Source organism: Lonchura striata, chromosome 5 (genome assembly GCF_050655825.1).
Source record: "Lonchura striata isolate lonStrDom1 chromosome 5, ASM5065582v1, whole genome shotgun sequence".
In the NCBI taxonomy this organism is placed as follows: Eukaryota; Metazoa; Chordata; class Aves; order Passeriformes; family Estrildidae; genus Lonchura; species Lonchura striata.
Window position 1 is genome coordinate 69329811 of NC_140707.1, and position 26069 is coordinate 69355879.

At 47.3% G+C, this 26069-nt stretch overlaps 1 protein-coding gene across 1 annotated transcript in view; it reads right to left on the reverse strand.

The window, feature by feature from the left end:
• Positions 1-2328: 2328 nt before the first annotated feature.
• The window catches only part of KIAA0586 (KIAA0586 ortholog), a 101882-nt gene continuing 78141 nt past the window's right edge, over positions 2329-26069 (reverse strand). Inside the window, exon 31 of the mRNA XM_085580953.1 lies at positions 2329-2351. Within this exon, the coding sequence (XP_085437079.1) occupies positions 2344-2351 (8 nt within the window). The 3' untranslated portion in view covers positions 2329-2343. The remainder of the gene's footprint in view (positions 2352-26069) is intronic.

The window sequence follows — 26069 nt, forward strand, 5'->3', positions numbered from 1 at the left end:
TTTTTTTTTTCCCCTATTTTTAATTTAAACATTTTAGTTTATAAATGTAAACCTTTATCTTCAGGCAGGTGCCTTAAAAACAGATGCAGCTCACACAGCAAATAGATGTTTAATGAAGGAATCCTAGGTGAGTTTTTTCTTGGTCTGAGCTACAGTAAAACTGAACTCTGGTGTTACCACGCTGCCTTGGGATCACTGATGGAAACTGCAGGACATCCAGGCTTCTCCAGGAGTTGTGCCAGGGCCTGTGTTAAATGTCCATAACCCTCTGTGCTCTCTCCTCAGTCACCTGCTGGCAGGGACAAGCTGTGGAGATGGTTTGGAGTAGCAAGGAGAGCAGATTCAGAGGAACCAGCCTTCAAAGCAGGAATGCAGAGCTCAGCAGTCAAACACCCAGCAGTATCTGGAAGCCACTTCTTTTCCAAATCCTTTCAGATGCAGCCTAAGGGTTTAGAATTGACTTTAAAAGCTTTTGGGGGGGGGGGGGGGGGCTGATTCAAGAGAAACAGTTAAGCACTTAATAACATTAAGCACGTGCTCAAATCTCTTCCTGTTCAACAAAGCACTTAAGCACACACTTCACCCCTCTTAGATGGCCCAGAACCAAAACACCGAGTTCTCAGAATTTCTTCAATCTTTAATTTTGGAAGGACAGGAATTCGAACCTTGATCCATGTTTTAGAGGGTCCTTATTTGCCAATGAGTCAGACTCCAGCTCCAGAACTACACACCCAAGTGCTGGCACATTCATATTTTGGACTGGGACCTGAATTTTTCAGCTTGTGCCTCACTCTGATGGATGCTTGGGTTGATTAGAGAGGTTGAAGTGCAGGCAAGGAGCTGTTAAACCCTGTTTCTGTGCAAGGTTTGAGTTGATGATGCTGTCCCCAACTCCACCTCACTGGGATGCAAAGCTGAGGCACCACTTCAGTGTTCAGTGGGTGGATGCTCAGCCCAGGAGTGTGCAGGACTTGCAAAGCTCCTCCAGTTTGGCTGCTCCTCCAAAAATTTCAAGCCTGTGCAGCACAACTCCCTCCCAAAACTGAGTGAAATCCTCAGGTCTGGTTAATATCCAAATGCCATCCAGCACCCACTTAGTGGCTGCAGGGGGAAGAGCAAAAGGAGTGAGCCCAGCCCAAGGGGGGATGCAGCAGAGGAAAGGGATGGCAGCCAAGAGGGAGATCCTCCATCCTCCTCCAAGCTGTTGTCTCAAGCTTTCAGCAGACTGAAGCAAACATCACCATGTTGCCTCATGTACACTTCCAAATGTCACTGCTTCCTCCAACACTTTCTGTTCTTCTTTTTTCCCCTTTGTTTTTTGTTTGTTTGTTTGTTTGTTTGTTTGTTTTTCTTCTAACAAAAAGCTGAGATCCTCCAGAGCAGAGCAGCAGGCATCAGAAAAAGTAGCCAACAAATAAATCAAACCCAAAACATCTGGGCCACATGGCCAAATCTAGGCCTGCTTCCCATCTCACACCAGTGCCAGCCACATCTCAGTGTGTGGAGCACAACTCTTCTCCTCTCTTGCTTTGACAAGGGAGCTCCAGAGCTGCTGGCAGGGCAGAAGAGAGCCAGGAAATAAAAGGCCAGGCTTGTTCCAGGGAGACTGGAAACAAAGGGACTGCCAGTTGGCTGGGTGAGCAGGGCAAGTGGCAGTCAGATGCCTGAGGCAGCAGGAGGGGTCAGGAGCACCTCCATGGGCATTACCAATGGCCTGGAGGGGCAAGAAGATGAACCTGGTTAAAAACAAAAGGCAGAATTCAAATAGCTGCATCTTGGGCCTGCCAGTAAGCGCATCACTGAAGGATTTGCCAGGAGATGAGAAGAGGAAGGAGCATCCAAGGCTATAGGGCCCAGGAGGAGCTGTCACTTGGAGCAAAAAGAGGCCCAGGGAACCAGCAGGTCTTTCCTTGCTGGTCATGATACTGAAAATGGCTAGAAACCAAACTTTCTAATACAAATTGTACTCTTAGAAAGCAGGCTTTCTCTATTTTCAGCATGCTGGACATCCAGGGATTATTTCCTCTAATCAGGTGTGTTGTGACATTTATAACAGGCTATTTATTCCATCATGATCCCACACACTCCCTACAGCACACGTCCTAGCTAATCCAGAAAGAGCTTTTCCTAGAACTCATTTGCATCCGTGCCTTATTGGAAGCCCTTTTATGGTCTTGGAGGGTTTCTACAGGGGTTTCTGGTGGTGGTACTCACTGAGTGTCTGTTGGAACTCAAAATGATCCTCAGACATTTTTGGAGGTTCCAGGCCCTGGTCAGAAGCATTTGAGACGCTGGCAGGCAGCTGGAAACAGCTGTGATTCTGGGTTTGAACCATGGAATGATTTACCAACCTTGGAGGAAGAACAACAAGTCACAAAAGTTTAGATATTATAGTAGAAGTAGTTACAAAGTAGAGGGAAGAATTTTTGAGTGCTGTACAGGGGGGTTTTAAGACCTGTACAGGGGGATTTCTGTTTTGTATATGGGGGTCACAAGTTTTAAGATGGAGGGATCTGGGCCTGCCCTGTTCTCCCTCTTTCTCCTTCCTTACCTCCATGTTCTTGGTGATGTTGGCACTCACAGATTGGTTTAGAGCAGAAAATCACCATTTAATGCAGGTAATAGGCATTGGGGAAAAACTGTAACCATGTAACACGTAATGTACCATATAAAAGATAGAAAATCACCATTTAATATAGGTAATAGGCATTGGGAAAAACTGTAACCATGTCACACGTAATGTACCATATAAAAGATAGAAAAGCACCATTTAATATAGGTAATAGACATTGGGGAAAAACTGTAACCATGTCACACGTAATGTACCATATAAAAGACAGCAGCAGCCCTGGTGGGGAGAGAAGAAGCAGTCGGGGTCAGAGAGGATGTCAGGGTGTGTGTGTGCCTCTGCCTGAGCTGTGAGCAAACCACAGCAGCCCCAGAAGAAAATCTTTTACAAAACTTGCAATAAACAACCTTGAGACCAGACAACAGAGACTGCTGAATTTTCTTTGGAAACACGGGCAGGAGAAGAGACTTTGCCACCACACAGAGCCACCCTGAACTGGGGTGGTCTCAGACAAGTGTCCCCAATATGACAGATGACTCTGCCTTGAACGTGTCTTAGGGCATGTGATGTTGCTTTCTGTGACATGGCTTTGCCACAACAGCCACAATATTCCCCATATATCCATGCTCTGGTCCTTCCCAGACAGCCAGAGCCAAAGGGAGTCTGGCTCAGAGACTGACCAGTGATGAGGAGAGGCAGGAATGACAACTGCCTTGGACAACACCTGCCTCAAACTTGCCATGTGGATGTGCTTTCCACTGTATCTGCTCTGAACCAAAGCATGTGGGCTGGGACACCAAGAATCCTTCATTCCAGAGGCAGGTGAAGAGTGAATGCCCCATCTGACCAAGTGGGAAACAGGGCTGGGGAGACCTGCCTGAGCTAAGGCACAGAGATGAGAGCAGAGCTGGCATCTGACCAGTCACCATCTGCCACTACTGACACAGAATCAGGCTCCTTCACACCCCTGGCTGACACAGCGGAACTGGGATTACTCCTGGGAAGGAGCAGACTTGGAAAACGGTAATAAATAATGAAAATAAGTCAAGCAGCAGCTCCTGGCAGCCCAGCAGAGCTGTGAGAGCTGTCAGGCTGGGCTGGGCACCATGGGGCTGTCAGACTCTGCCTCTCTGCCTTTGAGGTGGTGATGCTGAGGCCTGCTGGTCCCACAGAAGTTTTCCCAGCTTTGCAAACAGGCCACAACCTGGAGCAAGAAGCTCTGAAAATAACCTCACTGCACTGCAAGAGACACCAGGCACTGCTGTGATGGGGCAAGAGCCTCACCTGGCATGGACAGGCCCATGGAGGCACCAGCCACAGAGGGCTGCAGTGCAGGACTGGCTGGCAAGTGTTGGTGCAATAACAAGGGTTTGGCTCCTGGGTGTCACTCTGTCCTTCCCTGTCCTCTCTCAGCCTCCCTGGAGCTGGAGCAAGATAAAAGGAACAGGCTCTCCAGGAAAGTGGTCACAGCAGCAAGCCTGCCAGAGTTCCAGAAGTGTTTGGACAACACTGTCAGGCACGGGGTGGGATTCTTGGGGCTGTCCTGTGCAAGGCCAGGACTCCATGGTCCTTGTGGGTCCCTTTCAAATGAGGATATTACACATAAAGGTGAGGAGAGGTTGGACCCAGCCCAAGAGCAACATGCAGACTGCAGGGTGCTGGCTGGATTGTGCTGATTCCTCAGACCCTCCCCTGCTGTCCCCAGACCCCAGGTCACGTCCAAGGGAGCGCCCCAAGCCCCAGTGTGGGTGGAACCCCAGGTCTACCACAGCAGGGGCTTTGCCAGCACTTCCAGCTTAAGGCACAAAGCCCTGGTGAGCCAGGCTGGATTAACCACAAAGGAGGGGAAAGCTCCAAAGGCTGTCATCCTCTTTACCCTCTGCTGCCTTTCCCAGCAGCTGATCCAGGCAACCTGTTAACTAAAGGCACCAAAACCATTTTCCCTTCTTTTCCTTAATGCATACACTGCTTTATTTTCTATCCCACAGCTGCATTGGGAACCTGCAGCTCTCAGAGAGCACTGCAGCAGCCAACCTGGTGTTGGAACTCAAAATGCCCTGCAGACATTTTTAGAGGTTCCAGGCCTTGGTCAGAAGCATTTTAGACCCTGGCAGGCAGCTGGAAACAGCTGTGATTTTGAATTTGAGCCATGGAATGAGTTACCAACTTTGAAGGTGGAACAAGCAGTCACAAAGGGTTAGATAGTGTAATAGAGGTAGTTACAAAGTAGAGGAGAGAATTTTTTAGTATTGTACAGGGGGATTTTAGCACTTGTACAGGGGGGTTTTTACTTTGTACATGGGGGTCAGAAGTTCTAAGATGGAGAAAAGTGGGCTGATCCTGTTCTTCCTCTTTCTTCTTCCTTACCTTCATGTTCTTGGTGGTGTTGGCACTCTCAGATTGGTTTAGAGTAGAAAAGCACCATTTAATATAGGTAATAGGCATTGGGGAAAAACTGTAACCATGTAACACGTAATGTACCATATAAAAGATAGAAAATCACCATTTAATATAGGTAATAGGCATTGGGGAAAAACTGTAACCATGTCACACGTAATGTACCATATAAAAGAGAGCAGCAGCCCTGGGCGGGTAGAGAAGAAGCAGTCAGAGTCAGAGAGGATGTCAGGGTGTGTGTGTGCCTCTGCCTGAGCTGTGAGCAAACCACAGCAGCCAGAGAAGAAAATCTTTTAGACAACTTTAAATAAACTGCCTTGAGACCGAACAACAAGAGGCTGCTGAGCCTTTCTTTGGAAGCTCGGGTTGGAGGAGAGACTTTTCCACCACACGGAGCCACCCCTGAACCAGGCCGGGGATCCAGCACCCTGGGAGATTTATTGGGGCATCCAGCTCTTGGTTTCCCTGGTCACCCACTGAGGATTTACAGCCCCTGTGCACTGAGAGTGAACAAAGCCCTGCTGTTCCTCATCAGAGACCTCATGATTGTGTCCATGGGGAGGAGGCTCCAAACCAAGATAAACTTTGGGAGGAGAAATGGCCATTCCTGGATGTAACAGGAGAGACAGGCAGGAAGACAAGAATCCTCAATGCTCTGGGAAATCTCAGAAAACTAAGCTGGGAGTTTACACTATTTGTAAGGTTGGAGAGGAAGGGTTAGTCGTGGGGCAGGAGGAGCAGGTTGGTAGCAGAGTTTGTTCATGTAAATTTGGCTTCTGGGCCGATTTTCTCTTGGTTGTGACACAATTAAAAGTGCTTCTGCCTAGGATCCAAATCCCAGCTCCTTCTTCTATCTACAGAGCCTGGGGTGCCTTGAGACCTGCAGCAGCAGCTCCTGTTCTGAGTGGGCTGCACTGTGTGACACACAGCTATGAGGCACCCACAGGCATCTTTTGGAGTAGAAGGGCTGCTAAACTTTCAAAGGATCCTCTGGAGCCCATGCACTTTGCCCTTCCATCTGTGCAGGGGCTCTGATCTCCCTGCAGCCAAGAGCACTACCAGCAACACTTGTGCCAGACTCTGTGATCTCTGTGGTTTTCCTCTCAGCTTGCCCTGAACCACTGGCATGAGACTCAGCCACTGCTTCCTCCTGCTGATGGCTCTGGCCATCAATGCCACACAGCTCTTTGCTGTACCCTTGGTGTTGGAGTCACCCTTGGTGATGGAGAAAGGAGGGTAAACAATCATTACTATGCAGATTTCAAAGAGAGCTGCATCTGTGCCTGTCTTTCTGCTTTGTTTGGTGACATCTTCACAGGACAAAGTGGAGGGATTTTTTTTTTTCCCTCAACTCTTATATTAGCAGAGGAAGTATGAATTTGTTGTGATAGTAGTTGTCATATGCACAACCCCCCACCTCCCCCCCAAAAAAAAAAAAAAAAAAGAAACAAAAAGCTTCCAAACAAACAGTAACACAATTCCCTGGAACTGAAGATTCTGCATCTCAGCAAGTGGCTTCCTGGAGGAATATATCCACAAAGGATTAAACTCCCATCCTAATTAGAAGGGAATCTCTGAGACAACCTTTTCCACAAAGGAAACAAAAAGGCAGCGCTGACACGTCTAATGCATATATTATCACTAAAGACATGGAAATTAATTGGATTTATTACTCTCACAGCTGCAAAGATGGCTCATTTCTAAGTTTATTTTACAGAAAGTGGCGGGAGGAGTGGGATTTAATAGTCAGCTCAGTTAGGCTAATGAGCCAAAACTAATGGTCTCTTCTTGTTTAGAGAGGCCCCAGCTCACTGGAGCACCTGAGCTTGTGTGTGGCTCTCAGTGTGCTGAGAATCTGCTGGAATGTTTGATGAGTAGGACATGCACAGATGCTTAAGGCCTGGGAGGAAAAGGAAGCATCTTTCCCAAAGGCAGCCAAAATCAGGGGGATGATCTGTGGGGATCAATCCACGATATCATTTCTGTCCTGAAGAAATGCTCTGGAGACAAAAAGACAATGAGAAACTCTGTCCATTTCCAGGCAGGTTAGTTTTCTGCTAATTTACCAAACACAACCGTCTTTCCAAGAGGTTGGATCCATTCCAAAAGAAAGCCACAGCTCCCTTGTGATGGCTCCAGCAGGTGGGACACTGAGAGGAAAGCAGGAGCTCAGCTGCAGCTCAATACTGGCACCAGTGTCCCTAAATCTCAACCTCTCCCATGTTTTTTAGGCTGCATCACTTGAAAGGATGTTAAAAAGGTTTCTAAAGGAGCTCTCAGAGAGCTGTCCTCTCCTGTAGATGAAGAGAAACAGAAGGTTTTTGGTGGGAAAACTGAGTGTGGAAATGGCAAGATGAGTGTTGTTTACAGAGCACTTACCTCAACCCTCCATGAGAGGATTTGGAGGATTTTGGTAGCTTCCTTCCCAAATTAGAAACCAATTTTCTGAGGCAAAGGCAGGCTGCCTTGGCCAGGGAGGTGTTAAACTAACAACAAAAGGGAAAGGTGCAAAGAGGGAACAAATGGAAACTCATTTAACACATAATGAAGGTGCTGAGAACAAAATTAATCAAAGCAAAGAAGGAAGTGGAGAAAAATGCTTTCATCGCCTATTCACCAAAGGTAGGTCCTGGCTAATAAACAGGAATCTCTGTTGTACAGCAAAAATTTGGCCTAGATGGAAACCTGATGGGAGGCTCATTGGAGTGTTAAAACCATGGCTTTTAGGGAGGCTGAAGTGAGGATAAGATAGGGACCTGTTAGAAATGGGATCATGAACATCCAGGTCAATGGACTCAGTAGTAAATGAATCTGAAAATTGATGGCTCAATCATCTAAAATAGAAAGTACAAAACAGACCAGCCAGTGTCTGCAGTGGAGCACAAAAATCAAACCTGTGAACCATCTGAACATCCCCCCCAAGCAGCTGCCAAAGACAAGGAGGGGAAAAGGGCCAGATTGTCACAGGGAAACTTCAAATGGAGCAAATCTGCAGGAAAGCTGCCTCCAGCACCGAGACAGGCGCCGTGCTTGTGAGGGATGATGGTGATTATTTGCTATCTCAAAAGAACTCACGCATCCAACAGGGCAGAACTGTGGATCAGACCTTTTTTCTTGGCAGATACAGAGAATTTGATCACAGCAATGAAAACACACAGTAGCTTAGGTGGGAAGTGATTGCCACTCGAAAACATTTGTTATGTGCAGATGGAATAAAATCAAAGCCAGTCAGACATTGCCTTGCTGCTTTCTCAGGCTGCTGTTACCAACCTGAAAACAATCATGGGCTGAGTTCAGAGGAAGAATTTAAACAGAAAAAAAACTCCAAAACAACACCAAAAAAAAAAAAAACCAAACAAAAAAATCCCAAGAATGATAATAGGGAATACTGAAGAACATTTCTCTATACTGACCAAAAGCCACAATCTGACAAGTGAGGACTGCTCTAGTGGTTAATACCTCTTCATCAAGAGGAGAACAAGAGATGTCCTTTATAAACAAATAGGGGACAGAGATGCTGAAGGCAGTGAGTACAAATCCAAAGGTAGGATCTATAGATCATCCGTATGGGAAACAAAAGGGTAGGAGACAGCCAAGAGAATTTGGGCAACTGCAGCAATTTTTTTATTTCTTTTTTTTAAAGTACAGGGAAACTTGTTGTTTTCCATATGGGGGGCAATAGCCCTGCATAAAAGGCAGCAGCAGAAAAGCACCAATTTTTGTGTGTGTCCTTTGCAAACAGCCAGAGGGTAAAGTGACATCACCTGGGGCTGATGACAGAGCTTTCCCCCCAGTGGGCAGTAGGGTGATCATTAGGCTGAGATTAGATATTTTTAAATGAAAGGGTTTTTGCAACCTGCAGCAAGGCAGAACTGTTTGTGCTGGGCTTTTGCCTTCCAATTTCCCGTTGATGCTTTGCTAACAGAGGCAGCTCTGGGAATTCCCATCCAGAGGAGAGGCCAGAAAGTGTGTGAGGTAAGACTGGGAAACAACAACATGGGTGCAACACCTAAAACACTGGGAGTAGCCATCCAGTAAATCTGTCCCCCATCTCCACTGGTAGTTATGAGCCAAGTTCTACCATTGGCAATCAGATCTTTCCTGTCCTCCTAAAGAGCAGAGGGCTTGGCCTCCTGTATCCCAGAGATTAAATCTCAGCAGGAGCCTGTGCTGTTGTTGCTGGATACTGCCCTTGGAGCAGCAAGAAGGACCAGGGTGGAACAGGATCTTGGAGACACTCCCCTACAGCTCCTGGGCTTGAGACTCACTGTGGGATCAAGAGTTTGCCTTTCCAGCTGGACACTCCCAAACCCACCTCATCTGGGTTTGTTAACAGATTGTTTATTGCCAATCCGGTTTAGAAACTCCGTACAAATCCTGCTCAGCCCTTTCCCTGCTCTTAGGCAGAGCTGCAGCCCTTCAGGGAGCTCCCAAAACATCCTCAGAGTTACCAGAAAAGCAGGGTTAGTCATGAGACCTTTTACTGATGGAGACAGATCCAGAGCAGGGGTGAGCTCAGTGAGCACATGGCCAGGCTCTCCCAGGACAAGGCACCACTGTGCTCCCAATCTCCCTGCCTGGAGCCACCTTGCCAAGAGGGAATGGCAGATCCTCTTTTCACAGTGGGGACTGATGTCTCATGTCACCACTGGGGAGGATCGTGGCCATCCTGCTGTTGTCCCACAAGGCTGATCCCATTTCCACTGCAGCTGCATGGAAATCAGCTCATCTGAACATCCCACGGGCACTGTTGGCTCAGCTGTCAGAAGCTGAGCTGCCCCACTCGTGGCACACGTGGAGAGGCATCACCACTTGGTATCTTCACCTTCCAGAGCCCTAAAAAAACAAGGAAATCTACAGACAGAGGCACAGATCTGCTCTATTTGTGGTGAGACTCTAAGCAATGTCCACACACACCCACTCCTCTTTCCCAGAAAACGCTGTTACACCACTACAAAAAGCCCTCATTTATTGACTATTAATGAAAGCATTCTTCCACGAGGTGGGAAGGAGCAGGAAAGCTGACGAGCCCAGCCCAGCTCAGCAGAGCCAGGGACATGGGGCGTGCAGTGCCAAGCAGAGATTGATGCAACATGAGCAGCCCTGGGCCAGCATCTCAGGGGATGGGGAAAGAGGAGTGTAAATCCCTGCAGTGCACAGCCAGGGCCTGGGAAAAAAAAAAAATCAGGACAAAAAGCGAAGGGCAAAGCTTGAGTCACAGAATTCACAGAATTCACAGAATTCACAGAATTCACAGAATTTACAGAATGACCAGGATGGAAAAGACCTTCAGGATCATCGAGTCCAACCTAGCCCCAGCACTTCACCTAAACCCTGGCACCCAGTGCCACATCCAGGCTTTGTTAAACACACCCAGGGATGGTGACTCCACCACCTCCCTGGGCAGAACATTTCAGAACTTTATCACTTTTTCAGTAAAAACTTTTTCCTGATATCCAACTTATATTTCCCTTGGCACACCTTGAGGCTGTGTGCTCTGGTTCTGTCAGTGCTGCCAGGAGGAAGAGCCCAACCCCAGCTGGCCACAGCCACATTTCAGAAGCTGTAGAGTGCTGAGGTCAGTCCTGAGTCTCCTTTTCTCCAGGCTGAGCACCCCCAGCTCCCTCAGCTGTTCCTCACAGGGTTTGTGTTCCCAGCCCCTCTCCAGCCTTGAATCCACCAAGAACCCACCTTAAAGAGTCCACCCTGAACCCACCACACCCCTAATGCTGCTGGCCCTGGTGCATCAGCCCTTTTTACCAGACTGTTATCCAGCAAGGGAACAAGTCAATGGAATAACCTACTGCAGATTCATTACTGTCAGCTCACTCAGAATGATGTGCATTAATGACCAGATTATATCTGTTTATATAATACAAATTACCATAGAGTGACTGCAGGCATTGAAACCTCCTTATGTGTTTGACACACATAAATAATGGAGGAGCTCACACTGCATTTGGTACACATGACTAACCTTTTATCCCTGGCACCCCAGTGCAGGCTGCAGAGAGACTCGGGTTTCACATTCCTCGCTCCAGCTGTCATTAGCCTCTCTGAGTGTTGGCGAATTGGCAGCTAATTGATGTCCTTGTTGGACATTATTTTATTAGTCAGGCCTGGTGAGCATCAAGTGGCATTTTAATGCCCTTCTATCCTTGGCTCCACGTGGCCTTAAGTGTTAAGGCTTGTAAATAATTAACTACACTCCAAGAGTTTCAGGAAAGGGTGAATAAGTTGTCCTGGGGGTTCAGGCTGCTCCAGCCCTCCCTGGTGCTGTGACCAATGTGGGTTCCTGGCAGGACCATGGGCTATGAGGAACCACCCAGACCTCAGGCCCTCAGTGATGGTTCACTGTGGGAATACAGAGCTTCCCTCTGGCTGCCCTGGCAGGTCTGGGACCCTGGCAGGGGTCAGGAACCCCCCTGGACAGAGCCCCCAGAGACACTGGCTGTGATCTCTGGCCATGGAAAAGAGTTTTCAATCTTACAGCATGAATTACCAGCTCTGAGGGTTTGATAGCAGTAATAATTAAGTGTGGCACGGGTGCAAAAGTAAAATTTTAGGATTCTAGATTAGGTGTTCAAACAGGACAAGATGGAGGAAATTGGGTGTGTCTTGTCCTTTTTCTCCTTCTTCATGCCCTCCATGTCTCACTGTGGTGTTGGCATTTTTCTGTTGGTTCAGGCTGGGGACACACTGTCCAACGTAGGTGACAGATATTGGCACGTTCTTGTAAATCCAGCCCAGGGAGTTTCTGGTATTTAATGTTTGTAACATCCCACTGAGGGCAGAGCCCCACACGCTGCCCTGCAGGACAGAGCTGGGCAGGGCAGCAGAACATGTGAGAGATAAACAGAATAAACAACCTTGGAACCAGCACAGACCAATTATGGCTTCTGCTTTGGCAGCGGGGCTGACAGACAGAGACTTTTTACAATCTTGGAATCATCAATACCTCAGATTCCAACAGTTCACACCATCCTTGGAGGTGGATGGACCTTTGGGAATCTGCCATGGGGAAGAGGGAGAAGCAGGAATTTGCACAGAGCCGTGGGAAAAGGTTCAAATGAGGGTTTGGTGCATAAAGCTGTGCCACGCTGCCCAGGGCTTGTTGCTGCACCAAAAACCCATCACTGCATCGAGCTGTCCCTGACATGTGGTGAGGAATAAAGGATTTTCACAACCTGCTGTGAGCTTCTGCTTGTCTGCAACCCCACGAGCCGGGTCACCCAGGGGCTGGGGCTCAGTGCTCACATCTCTGCTGGGCCGGGGCACTGAGCAGCATCCCCAGCTGGGGACCCAGGGCACAGTCAGGCCCCTCTGGCACTGGGGGCAGGGAGGTTCTGCTGTTGCATGTTGCCTCAAAAATACTGGCCTTTTTTTCTTCTGCTTTTTGCTTTAAAACTGGCTAAATAACCTGAAATTTGAGACTTGCAAATCAGGGTCAAAAAAAAAAAAAAAAAAAAAAAAAAAAAAAAGTGAAGCATTGGGAATCACTTAGTTTTTAAAATTTCATTAATTCTTTTCTTTTTTAAATGATTTTTAGCAGCACTGGGAAGTCCACCCTAAGCTCAGACCTCCTGAGCTCACTGCTGGCAGACCATTCCCTGTTGATCTCTTGGGATTTCTCCCCTTCCTTTCCCTCCTCTACCTATGGCTTTGTTGCTCTTATGTTGGGCTTCTCTTTGGGGGCTCTCCTGATGGGGGAAGCCCTTTTGGAGTAGTTCTGTATTAAAAATGAGAGAGATGTATTGGATTTTTTTTGGTTTTTAGCTTTTGTTTATTGTTATTTTATCAAAATTTTACTATGTTGTTTGTACTAGACTTTGTATGTAGGAAAAACAGTACAGAAATGGTCTTAGATGTATAGTTTTAAGGTTTTTTTAAGGTTTAACTAAAACTAAACTACTTGATTAAGGAATTATACTTAGATTATTTTCTCTTTTAACTTAATAAGTGATCCTTTGAAGCTTGTAATGTGGACTTTTTTTGTCTAATTACAAAACATTACCCAGACCCATGAAGAAGAAGGAAGAGAAAGGAACTCGAGACAACACCCTATACTCTCCGTCTTGTTTTATATCCATTACAATATTCTAAAAACCTAAACTCTAAGTTTTCCACCACCTTGTGATATAACACACCTCAAACCAACTACATACTCAGTAATCTTAGTACTATCTTTCAATTTTAAAGTATTCTCCACAGTTTCAGATTAAATGCAATGCTTTCTTGTGAGTCTGTGCCTTTAAGCACAGAAGGTTTAAAATTCTCAGCATCCAGGATTCCAACATGTACCCATCACTCTGCAGCCCCTCTGGGACAGGAATTTTCTGCTCCTACATGAGCACTCTGCATTTGTTCTCAAACAGAGCCCCCGGGGCAACAGCATGATGCAAAAATAAATAATTTAAAATCAAACCTTGAGCAATCTCATGAGATCCCTTCTCCAGCCCTGCTTAGGTACTGCACGGGCTTTTCCAGGAGCTGAGTAAAAATGAACAGGCAACTTGAGCACACCAGGCTATTCATACATTAGGCAATAATTATAATGTATATTAACTGCCTGGGTGTTGAAAGAGTCCCAGCATGAGATTGCTTCCCTAATAGGAGACAGGAGTGATAAAAGACAGTAATAGATTGCCTTTCAGATGTGGAATTAAAAGCAGCAGCTCATTAGATTATTTTTTTTTCACAGCCTCTAATCGCAAGTAGTTCCTTTTCAAGTCAGATTTCCATTTCCAAGGCTAAGCTCAGCAACACAAACAGAAATTAAAGAGGATAGGGGGTCCTATTCTGACCTCTCCAGGATCACAGGAAGGGAGAGTAACTGAGCTCAGCTCAGCAGTGCTGCCCAGCCCACCTAGGCAGCCTTCTGAAGAGACTATCATCAAAAGATCAGGATTTGGCAGCTTTTTTTTTTGCTTTTTTTCTCCTTTTAAAAGGTAGCTGCAGCCCCTAAATTTCCTCTTATTTTTTTCCTTTTTTTTTTTTTTTTTTTTTTGAGATAGCCTAGAAGATAAAGCTTTTGAATTAGAACAATCAAACAACAACAAAAAAAATTAAGTTACTTCAAAGCAGTGGTGGAGATTCTTAAAATACTGACATTTCCACTTACTGATCCAGTTTGTCTCTAGCAAGGAATGGTTTCCAGACAACTTTGGCTGCTGTTTTAAAAAGTAAAGTATAGAAAGCAAGAGAAGAAAGGGCTGGATTTTTGCTGAGCTGGGAAGCACAGTAAATAACATTCATTAGGTTGTCCCAGACAGTTTTAATGACTCAGAGTTTTAAACTGTTCATTCAACATCTTTACAGGCCAAAATACAGTAAGCTTTCAAACTCAAATCCTTTGGCAGGAGCTGCATAATCCATAAAACATTTTAAGGGCAGGAATACAGGGGAGAGTCAAAAAGGTATAAAATTAGGCCAGGAATGGAGTTGCTGGTCAAATGTCATCTAAATCAGCAGCAAAGTCTGATTTTATCTGCACTGATGACACCTAAAAATAAAGTAGTCTGGAGCACCTCTTGTCTTCCCACCTCCAGAGCCAGGACAGGCACAGCCACATGCAGATTTTGGCTGCCAGGCATGGGTTAACCAGGTTTCCCCATCCCTGTTTTTAGTAGCCAAGCTCTTAAACACAGATGGAGACTTGGATCCAGCAGCACAAAAAGCTGCATTTTTTTTGTTTTCCCCACTGTTCTGTCCGCTTCACCCTGGATGGGAAATGAGCTCTTCAGCAGAGGAAGGTTTACACAAGATTATTCATGCAGGAATCCAGGCCTGGGGTTTAGGTCTATCTTAAGGCTCCCAAAGTGGCATGATCCATGTCCCATGGGAGCAATCCTGCTGTGTCCTTCCAAGTGCCAGTGCTGCTGGTCCTGGCAGGCAGGGGAGCTTGGGCAGCTGGGATTTGTCTGTGGAAAGTGAAGGCAAAGCCCTGCAGCCTGGTCCCAGCACTCCTTGAGGAGCCAGAAGATGCAGGGAGTGCCTGGAGCTTCTCTGGAGCCAAGAGGTGCATCCCTATGGGGTATGATCCATCCCCTTGCCCAGCTCGCCAGCTTGAGGTTGGTTATGGTGTTTTTTCCTGCCTCAGCACGCTGTGGTGCCAGTTAGAGAGAGTTTTCAGGGTGGTTTAGCACCTGAACAGGGAGAGAAGTGAAGCTCAGAGCCTGGCAGGGTCATCACCCACAGGGAGAGGTGAGCTGATGTGGTGCAGACCTTGCAGACCAGGGACCAGGTCAGAGCCCCCCAAACTGCCCCAAAGTGTCCCAGCCAAGCTGAGCCACGCCTGACCCCAGCTGGGCTGGTGCTGGGGCACACAGGGACTGCAGCAGCTGAGCTGGGCTGATCCCAGGGGAGCATCTGCACCCCCAAACCCAACTGCAGCAGGGTCTGGCCCCATGGATGGAGCAATGGGGCATTAAAGGGTGGCCCAGGAGACACACACAAGCACAGAGCAGGGCCCCTGGGGAAAAGCCACATGTGGTGGGGGGATTTTAAGGAAAGATTTCAGCATTTTGGGAACTGGAGAAGCCAGGGGTGCTGCAGAGGCACCAGCTGATCTGGGGATGGCTGAAGCTGAGCTGATTTTTGTCATTTTGGCGTGAAAACGCTTGGGGTGAGCATGGTCAGGATTTACACTCCAAGGGTGTAAATCAGGAGTGCACTCAGAGCCTGAATCTGCAGGGCAGGGTTTGCCCAGGGGTGATGGAAGCAGGGAAGGTGCTTTTCTGTGGGCTGCTCTGCCAAACTCGGTGTTGTGGTTAAGGAGACATCCAGGAGGGGAAGGAAGGGAACCCGCAGGATTTCCCATTTATCAGCCACAACCACCTCCTCCATCTCTGCTGTCAGACAAGAAAGGCTTTGCAGGAAGGTGCTGTGGTCTGGGCAGGAAGGGGATTTCGTCCCTGTCACCCCACACCACGGCACATGTTGATGGTTTCCCTGCAGCAGAGCTGCTCTGCCTGGATCAGGTTTGCAGCTGTGTGTGTTTCTCCAGGGCTCACCAGCTGCAGATCAAACCTGGGGTCAAAACCAAAAGCCCCCAAATCCAGAGCCACACTCCAGCCTGGCTCTGCTTCCCAGCAAAAGGCTCAAACCTTTGGACATTTACTTCCCAGAAATAAGATCAGGACCTAAAAGCAGCCATTAATCCCCCTCCAAAAAGTCCCCATAGATTACTTTTTGTTGCTAAATGTTCTCTCCCTGCTCCCCCTTTCTCCTGGAATCTTGTTGCACGGAGAGCTTGAGCACACAAAAATGCACAGCTGAAAATTAAGCATCCCCCTGAGAAAAGCAGGAAACCAACCCAGGAGTGAGCCCTTCCCTTCCCTGTTCCATGTGCTAAATCCATTGGAGATGAGCAGCTCAGACCCAGAAACCCCAGGACTTCCCACTCCCTCTCTCTTTTATGATTACCCAACCCTGCTACAAGCAGGCAATAAAATCCTGCAGCCACATCAACAAAATCAGATCAATTCCATGGCTTCACTTCCTCTTTAAACCTTATCAAATTACTCCTCATCCTAAGGATCCTGGGGAATAGCACACAAAATCAAATTAAAGATTCATTCAAATTAAAAGGTTCAATTTTAAAAGGGGCAGGGCCAGGCCAGAAGGAGCTGAGGAAAGTATTTTTTAATGAGCTCAGTGGCAGGAGTATCTTTATTAATAGATCTGATGGGGGGACCCTGGAACCTGGCAGCACATGAGGCCTTTCCCTCCACACTGGGATAAATCAAAGGCCCAGGTGTCCCCACACACTGGTGTTAATGGTCCCCCTGAGCCCCAGATTAAATTTTGGTGACCAGAAGAAAAATGTGGCATTGGTCTTATGGCTTGGCTGAGCCAACAGCATGAGGGGGAAAGCATCTAAAAGAGAAAGGCAAAGTAAAAGTTATGAAAGAAAATTCATTCTCTGGTAGGATGAGACCTCTGGTAGCTTGGCTGTGATCCTTCCTGGTTCTGATTTGAAAACAAATTCAGCAAGAGAATCAGAGAATCACAGAATGGTTGGGGTTGGAAGGGACCTTAAAGAACATCTAGTTTCAACCCCCTGCCATGGCAGGGACACCTTCCACTATCCCAGGTTGTTCCAAGCCCTGTCCAGCCTGGCCTTGGGCACTGCCAGGGATCCAGGGGCAGCCACAGCTGCTCTGGGCACCCTGTGCCAGGGCCTGCCCACCATCACAGACAAGAATTTCTTTCTAATATCCAATCTAAACCTACACTCTTTGTGTTTAAAGTAATTTCTCCTTGTCCAGTCACTCCATGCCCTTGTCCAAAATCCCTCTCCAGCTCTCCTGGAGCCTCTTTAAGCACTGCAAGAGGCTCTGAGGTCTCCCCAGAGCCTTCTCTTCTCCAGGCTGAACAATCCCAACTCTCAGCCTGTCTCTAAAGCAGAGGTTCCAGCCCTCTGGTCACATCTTTGCTCCATCAGGTCCACGTCCTTCTGATGTTTGGGACCCCAAAGTTGGATGCAGCACTCAAAGCATTCTCTTATCTTAAATCACTCACCCACATACATGGCAGAACTTCCCCATTCCCAGGACAGAGAGCCCCAAAACAAGACAAAGTGAGCCCCAGAGATGGGCTTCAATTTTCCTGCTGTTCAAAAGGTAATGTTGAATCTCCACTGCTGCAGGTTGGGGCTCTTCCCAAATCCTGCCTGTCCATAAATGGGCTGTCACACTTTTCACTGTGTAATTCTTGTCCCAGGATCTGGGTCGGGGTGAGCAGAGCTTGGGGATGCCAGGGCTGCAGTGCCTCCATGGAGATGCTGAATCCCAGCAGCAGGGAAGTTTTCCAAGGCAGTGCAGAAATTGAAGACCTTCAACCTGACTTTGAAACATTTTCCAGTTTGGGGTAAGGCAGGGAGAAGTTTTGGGGGGGTTGGTGATGTGGGACTGTGCCCTTGCATAGTGTCAGAGAGTCTCAGGGCAGCACCTATATATATATGCATATAAATACACTTATCCATATGCATGTGTGACACACTGCAATCAGTCTGTCTGCAGCTGCTGACAGGGGCAGTCCAATCCTTCCCCAGGAGGGAAAAATCAGCTGGACTCTGCTGAGAAAAGGGAGGAGGATGCAGAAGTCATCTCAGAAAATTAAGGTGAAAAAAAGAAGGACTGATCTGCAGCTTGAGGTTTTGCTTTTCTCTTTGTTTTTCTCCTCTTTCCCCACTTGCCTCTTCCTGCTGCCAGTTTGCTTCCCTGCAGCCCTTTGCAGCTGGCAGAGGCTCCTGGAAAGGCCCTGCATGGCTGGAGCAGGAGGTGATGAGTTTGATGGTGCTGCCCACAAAGCAGCACCACCAGAGAGGGGGCCAGGGATGGAAGAAAAACCACTTGCAGACTTTATCTTAAGCCCCAAAGCCTTCTCTTCCCTCCCACAAGAGTTCCTGGCTCACAGAGAGTGCCTGTCTCCTCTGGCTGCCCCCTCCTCACTCCCCCAGCAGCCCAGGAAGATGGGATGAAGCCCTCCCTCTGTCAGATGGAATATTGGATGGTAAATTTTGATGCAATTGTCTGAAAAAAAAAAAGCCTGGAGAGCTGGGTAGTATCCTCTGGGCAGGCTTGAGGCCACAGAGAAAAGCTCCAAAGTGCTTCAGAAGCCCTGCACGGGTTAGAAACAGATGGTTTAATAATTTTATTTTTTTCAGGGGCTGTTTCCCTGCCTTGCTTTGCCCTGGGGTGAGGCGTGGCTGCTCTCAGAGCTGGGCAAGGAGGGGTTTGAGGGCTCAGAGCTGGCAGAGGGGCTCTGAGGCTGCTGGGCTGTTCATTCCTGACATGGGGCAGGGAGAGGAGTCACCCCCCAGCCCTGGCTGTCAGCTCAAAGCCCCCTCACCAGGAATTTAAATGAAATTCTTTATTCAAAATTTGTGTTTTGCTTGCCTTGGAAGTATTTATGCTTACAAAAAAAAAAAAAAATAAAAAGGTGGGGGGGGATAGAAGGGCATATGCTGATAGGGTGATAGGACAAGGGTAATGGCTTTAAACTAATCCAGAATCCCTTGGGATGGCTGGGTGTCAGAAGTGCCAACATCTGACCAGAGCATCAAGGGAACAACTTTCCCTGCTGATGCTTCAGTTTTCCAGCATGGCCATCCACTAAATCCTTGAGCTAAAGGGGATTTTTGTACTTGCTTAAGACATTTTTGTCTTCAGCAAAGCACTGTTCAGGGCCCCCAAATGGGGAATAGTCCCATCCCCTGAGCTGGAATAGCCTGTTCCCTTGTGCTGAAATTGCTGCACTCTAAAAACACATTTTTAAATGTTTCTGCTGGCACATGGCAAATGCCCTCAATCCCCACTTGGATGGAGTAGGTCCCTTGGAAAGCAATTTATGATGAGTTTTGTTTCTTAATTAGAATGTGGCTGCATAAAAAGTTATAAAGAGGCCGCTGAGGGTATTTTTTATTTTTTTTTTTTACTTTTTACAGCAGCTCCTTGGGGGAAAAGGCCTTACTTTAAACCATGAGAAGGAATCCAGAGGGCTCTGGCACTCTCCTGATGAACTCAGGGAAGCTGATCCTGGGGGAAGTGGCCAAACAGGCAGCTCAGGTCCATCCCTCTTGCCTTCACCCACCCCAAAATCCCCACCATCCCCCCTGCACAGGACCTGCTGCTGGGTGACTTCCACTCAAGGATGGTTTCAAAAGGCTCAATTTAACAACAGATGCAGGAACACCACCAGTCACATCACCTCCAGTCACACCCCCTCTCTCTTTCCAGCTGTGTTGGCCAAGAGTAAATGGAAGAATTGGAATGAAAAAAAAAAAAAAAAAAGAGAAATTATGTTTACATTTTACATGGGGTCTGGAGGGGTTCAGGACTTCCATGATGGTGCAGCACTTCCATTGAGACCAGGCTGGTTGAAGACAGACTTTGCTAGGAGTCAAAAAAAGCTCCAGGAGAACAGCCCAGGTGCATTTTTCCACTGCTGCTCACAGAAGTGCCTTTGAAAGGTCTGCAAAATTTCAGATTTCTTCCAGCAGTTTGTTTTTCTCTTTTTATAGCCTCATAACCACTTAAAAACACTTCTTCTGGAGGAGCAGGGGGCCTCCAAAAGAGGGAAGATAATAGTTATGAAAGGAAATAATTCTACAGTAGGATGAGACCCCCAGCACTCAGCTGGGCTCCTGCCTAGTCTGGATCTGAAAATGATCTCAGAAGGAGATTCATGGAATCACAGAATGGTTTGTATTGGAAGGGACTTTCAAGAACAACCAGTTCCACCCCCTTTGGCACAGTGGAAAGGGACACTTTCCACTATCCCAGGCTGCTCCAAGCCCCAGTGTCCAACCTGGCCTGGAACACTGCTGGGTTGGGGCAGCCAGAGCTTCTCTGGGCACCCTGTGCCAGGGCTCTCCACCGTCACAGGGAAGAATTTCTTCCTTAAATCTAATCTAAATCTGCCCTGTTGCATCTTAAGGCCATTCCCCCTTGTGAAAATGCCTGGATCTACAGATGATGGAGGCAGAAGTTTTTCCTTGCTGGCTCCCTTTGCAGAAATACACACAGCAAAATACAATCTACACGGCAGCTTCCATGCTAAACAAAAGGCAAGGCAACATTTCAGCAGCTTCCCTGCTCCTGAAGGTGGAAAATCTGTTTGGCTACACTCACTCCTCGAGCTGTTGGCATATCCCAACAAGAGCATGATATTCCCGTGTTTCGTGGGAGCAGCATAACAAAACAGAGTGGGAGAGAAATCCAGGAGCAGCACAAAAGCCATAAATACCAACCACAGTGCTGAGCCAATTAGTGAAACAAGAGAAATCCAATTCAGCCTTGGGTTTTCACTTGGAGGCAGGAATGTCTCTGCTGCAGCCTGGGAAGTTCGGCAGCGCTGGCAGCTCTGAGAATTCACCTCGTGTAAACTCAGCAGAGATGAAAAATACTCTCCTGCTCCAGGCAAAGCTGCAAAGAGGCTGAAAGAGGAGTCTGTGGAAAGATTAATTTGGGGATCAAATTAATTTGGGGCTGTGGGGCTGTGAGAGCAGTGGCCAAGTTAGTGAGAGCCTGGGTCACAACCAGCACTGGGGAAATAAGGCTGGAATCAAGGCTGATATCTCCTCGCTGAGTGAGGAGTAACCCCACACAAAAATTACAGCAACCACACTGCTGGGGTAGTTGGAAGGTGCCTGAATGGCAGAGAGCACAGGGAGCACCAAAATATCCTGGAAAAGACACACACAAAAGCAGGGACAGAGTGATTTGTGGCAGTAGCTCTCACCCCTGATGGAGAGATGTCTTCCAAGCTGGGATTTAAATTCAGTTCCTGAGCTCCTACTGGTTTAAAGTCAATGTGTGAAGCCCCAAGAAGCAGAACAGTTTTGCCTTTATTGACCTGTAACCAAATAAAAGATTAAATCAGCTCTTCCACAAAGTTCCTTTATCACTGTCACTACATTTTGGCTGCAGGAACCATGGCTTTCTGAAGTTCTCTTTACAAACAGAAGGCACCAGGAACAGGCTCTGCTATTTTAGTTCATACAGACATTTTGGCATTGCAGCCAGCCCTCATCAGGAAGAGCACATGTAACACTGGTGCCTTCAATGCTGAAGAGCAAGCAGGCTTTGAAACTCCTCATAATGCTGCTGTTTGAACACTCATCACCCTCAAAAATGGGGATATTTGGGATTTCAAGGAGGTGGTGCTGCAGCAGTGAACTGCAGTGCCAGTCTACAGAGGACAGAGCAGCCCAGCCCAGCCCAGCCAGTGAAATGGGCTGAACTGGGCACTTCACCATGGCCTTGCAAGAGCCAAACCCACCACTAAACCTTGTCCCCAAGTGCCACCACACCTAGGGGCCTTTTTACATCCCTCCAGGGATGGTGATTCCCCCACATTCCTGGGAGTCTGTTCCAGTGCTTGACAAGGCATCCCACAAAGAAATTTCCCCTAATATCCAACCTAAACTTCCCCAGGTGCAACCTGAGGTTGTTTCCTCTGGTCCTTCACTTGTTACCTGGGAGAGGAGATGGACCCCACATCACTCCAGCCTCCTATCAGGGAGCTGTAGATGGATGGTTTGCTCCCTCCTCTAGCACAAACCCAGGGATTTTCAGTCATTTCCTGATGCCTGAAGGATGCAGGGAAGGGTCAGATGATGTTGGCAGGGAGACAGGAGCAGGAGCAGCCCCATCTCAGCTCAGCTGGAGCAGAGGGTGGTGAGGTTTGGCACATTCGTCCTTTGGACATCAACTGTGAGGGGTGCACAGGGGACAGAGCACACCTCCCTCCTCACCCACCAGCATCTGGAACAAATCCAGGGACAGGAACAGAAGACAGGGAGCAGCAAGAGAATTCATTTTATTTAATCCTCACTGCAAGCATCAGGAACCTGTGTGTAAGCTGGCTTTGCAGCACCAGCACCTCTAAAGCAGCATTTCCTGGATGAGTGAGAAAGCTCTCTGTTAAAGAATAAACCTAACAAAAGACAAATGAAAAAACTGTCTGTATCTCACTGAAAAGCCCAGATTCCTAATTTCTGCATGCTCTGGCTGCCCTGAGGCACAACATGTAAATCCACACACACCAGCACAGTCTGAGGGCTGAAATCCTACACCCACCAGTTTGTCTGAGGGAGGAAAAGTTATCAGATTAAAGATCAGCAAGATTTAAGGACTGCTAGAGCATTTATCACAGTGGGTTTTGCACTCATCTGCTTTATGTACTCAACCAAGATTTACTTGGAGTTGTCACTGTTTGGGCTCTGAGGAGGAAACATGCTGACTCCTTCTCCTTTCTCATCCACTGAGACATCTGAGCCTATGCCTAAATTTACCCCAGAGAATGGGCTCATTGAAGCTGGTACAAGTATTCTTATATTTAAATGTAGGGATGTGTTTGAAATATCTTGTGAAATTGAAGCTTGGGCACAGTAACTCAAAATATTTCCATGTTTCGAAGCTTGTCCCCAGCCCTGCTCCTTTCAGAGCTTTCACATTACTAAAAATGTTTGCACACTTAAGTTTTCCATTTAATGTGGATAAGTTTTTCATTTGTTGTCAGTTTTACCAGCAGCAGCTGCCACCCAAACAATTCAAATACTCCCAGGGACATGGAAATCCAGAATTTGATCAGGTGCTTGGGTTGCACCAGAAATTGCTGTATTATTTTTACCTAACCCTAATCTATCCAATATCCAAGCACTGTTTTCTTCAGATTGTAGAATCAATGAATATTCTGAGATATAGGGGACCCACAAGGATCATCCAGTCCAACTCCTGACCCTGTACAGGACAACCCAAACAATCCCACCCTGTGCCTGAGAGTGTTGTCCAAACTGATCCTTGAGCTCTGTCAGGCTTTGTGCTGTCACCACTGTCCTGGGGAGCCTGTTCCAGTGCCCAACAACCCTCTGAGTGAGAAACTCTTTCCTCATATTCAAGTCCAAACCTTTTCCTAATATCCAAAAATCCATATCCTAATATCCAGATGTTTCATTTGCCATGTGAAAATTAATTATCGCAGTCCAATTCCCATTATATAAAACGCTTTTTGGGAAAAAAAATGTAATCCAAGATGGTCTTTTCCCTAACAAAGACACCTAGCAGGATGCAGAAATAGCTGTACAAACAACAGAAGAAGCACAACAACTGTCCTGCCTCCATCCAAGTTTGTGCCATGTTTCTGGTGGTGGCCACGGCGCAGAGAAAATCCAACGTGTGAAAACTGTCTTGCATTTCCTGAAAACCACATGAATTCCCAGCTAATTTATTCATGTGAGCACTGCCTCCCCAAACCATCTCAGAGCTTACAAAATGCTCTCATGGAGAGGAATGGACAAGGAACTTTTTAAAGGCTTTGCAAGAGGACCAGCCCTGGAAACCCAGATTGGTTCTTCTCTGCTTCTGTTTAGGAGCAGCATTCCCAGGCTGCATTTCCAAGAAGTTTTTGGTTTTACAGCTGTCATGACAGCAATTTTCTCAGCTTTGCAAGGTTCCCTCATATCCTGTTTGAGCTGGCTTATCTCTGTTTAGAAGCCATGCTCCTACATGGTGTTTTTCAGGAACAGATGTTCCAGCTGATCCCACATTGCAGCACTCAACGTATTTCACAGCCCCATTTTGAAACAATTAGCCTGTCACTGCTGAAAGAAACATAATGCTTGGCTACTTGTTCACTTTGGAAATAAAAAATATAAAAGAAAAAAAAAAAAGAAATCAGGACTAACCTATGATTTATACTTTTCCCAAATATGCCAAGATGCTCTAAATTTACAGCTCGTTAAAATGGCAACGTGTCGTGGTTCAGCTGCTGGTCCCAAGATTTGTTATCTGGAGAAAAATATCTGTGGGCAGAGCAGCTGGCAAAGAGCTCTCCCAGCCCCAAAAGTGACAAAAAAAAAAAAAATTAAAAGAAAGAAGAAGTAAGGAGAATCTTTATTTACACAAATTAAAAGCTAATGGGTTAGTGATGAGCATTCAGAGCAGTGGCATCTGTAGCTTTTGGACCACAGGCTGCTGTCAACACACCCAATTTACTGTGCAATACAGGGCAGCCTAATTAATAAGTCCTTAATGGAATCGTATAATCCTAGAATGGCTGGGTTGGAAGAGACCTTAAAGTTCATCCAGTTCCAACCCTCTGCCATGGGCAGGGACACCTTCCACTGTCCCAGGGTGCTCCAAGCCCCATCCAGCCTGGCCTTGGACACTTCCAGGGATGGGGCAGCCACAGCTGCCCTGGGCAGATGCTCTGGACTTCAAACACCCAGTAGACACCTTGGACCCATGGCTGTGATTCCAGTCATCTGCTGCAATGGTTGGAACCATCCAGGCACAAACCCTGGGAATAACAAGGTGCAGTAAATGGCTTTGGTGCCATAAAAGCCAAAGGAGCCACAGGCAGATTTATATCAGGGAAGAATTAATGTTGGGAAGATCCCCAATATTAAGCAGCAGTAATTCCCACAAAAAAGGAACTTGCAGGCCATTTTAATAAAATGATTTCCTTTTTATCTCATGGAGATTCCTCCAGCCTATTTCTACTTGGAGGAAGAGATCTCATGGTCATACAGATCCAGTCCAAAGGAGTGAGCACCCAGCACAGAGTCCATCTGCCACCAACACACACCCCCTGCTTGTCCCTACCTGCTTGGCACCTTCTGGTGCCATTTGTAACCTGTGTACCTTTGTAACCTGCTCCTGGTCAACTCCTTTTTATCCCTTGGAGCAACCTGGTCTAGTGGGAGGTATCCCTGCCCATGGCAGGGGGTTGGAATGAGATGATCTTCAAGGTCCCTTCCAACCCAACCCATTCCATGATTCCCTGTGTCTGCCTTTCCCTTTGGAGGGATGAGGGGGGATGAGGCAAGCCCGAGCTGGCAGCCCCATGGCTGACATTTGCTGGCCAGCACAGGGTGCAGTAACAAGGAAAACGACACCAGCCGAGCTTCCAGCATGGAGCAGCTGCCAGGCCACGTGTCCCTGCTGCCACACAGCCTGGCCAGGGCAGGTCCAGTCTGCCAGGACCAGGCTGAGCAGGAACAGCATCTCCAGGAGCAGGCTGAGAGCCCAGGCAGGAAGAGATCTCCGGTGACAGCTCGCGAGCGGCAGACAGAGATAGGAGACGAGACGAGGGTCAGGAGAGGCACTGCTACAACCACGAGCTTCAATTAACTGAAAACAGCAGAGGCTGCCTGAAATAAAGCTCTTTCTCATATCAGCTGACACTCAAGGCAATGGCATTTTTGAGCATCAAAGCAAAACCGAAAAGCTTTTGCTCTCTGCGATTGCTCACAGACCTTCTCTGGGAAGGCATCCTGCCGCTCACAAGTTTAAGGAGAGAAATGCTTTCTGAGGCTCCTGGAAGGATCACACAGCCCAGACATGCCAGAGCCATTCCCTGGTGTTATATATGTGTATCAGATGCAACTCATTCCATAAGTGTATTTTACTCTCAAGCAAAGGTAGCCAAACTAAGGACAAGAGTGGAGCAGTAATTTTTGCATGGAGCCCTCTGGGCCACTGCTAATTCCAAATACAGATTTAACAGCCAGCACTCCCCAAAGAAAGGTTGGAAAATGAGGTTTGCTCACGTAGAGGCTCTCAGAACAATGGTTCTAGTGGAAAGTGACCACTGG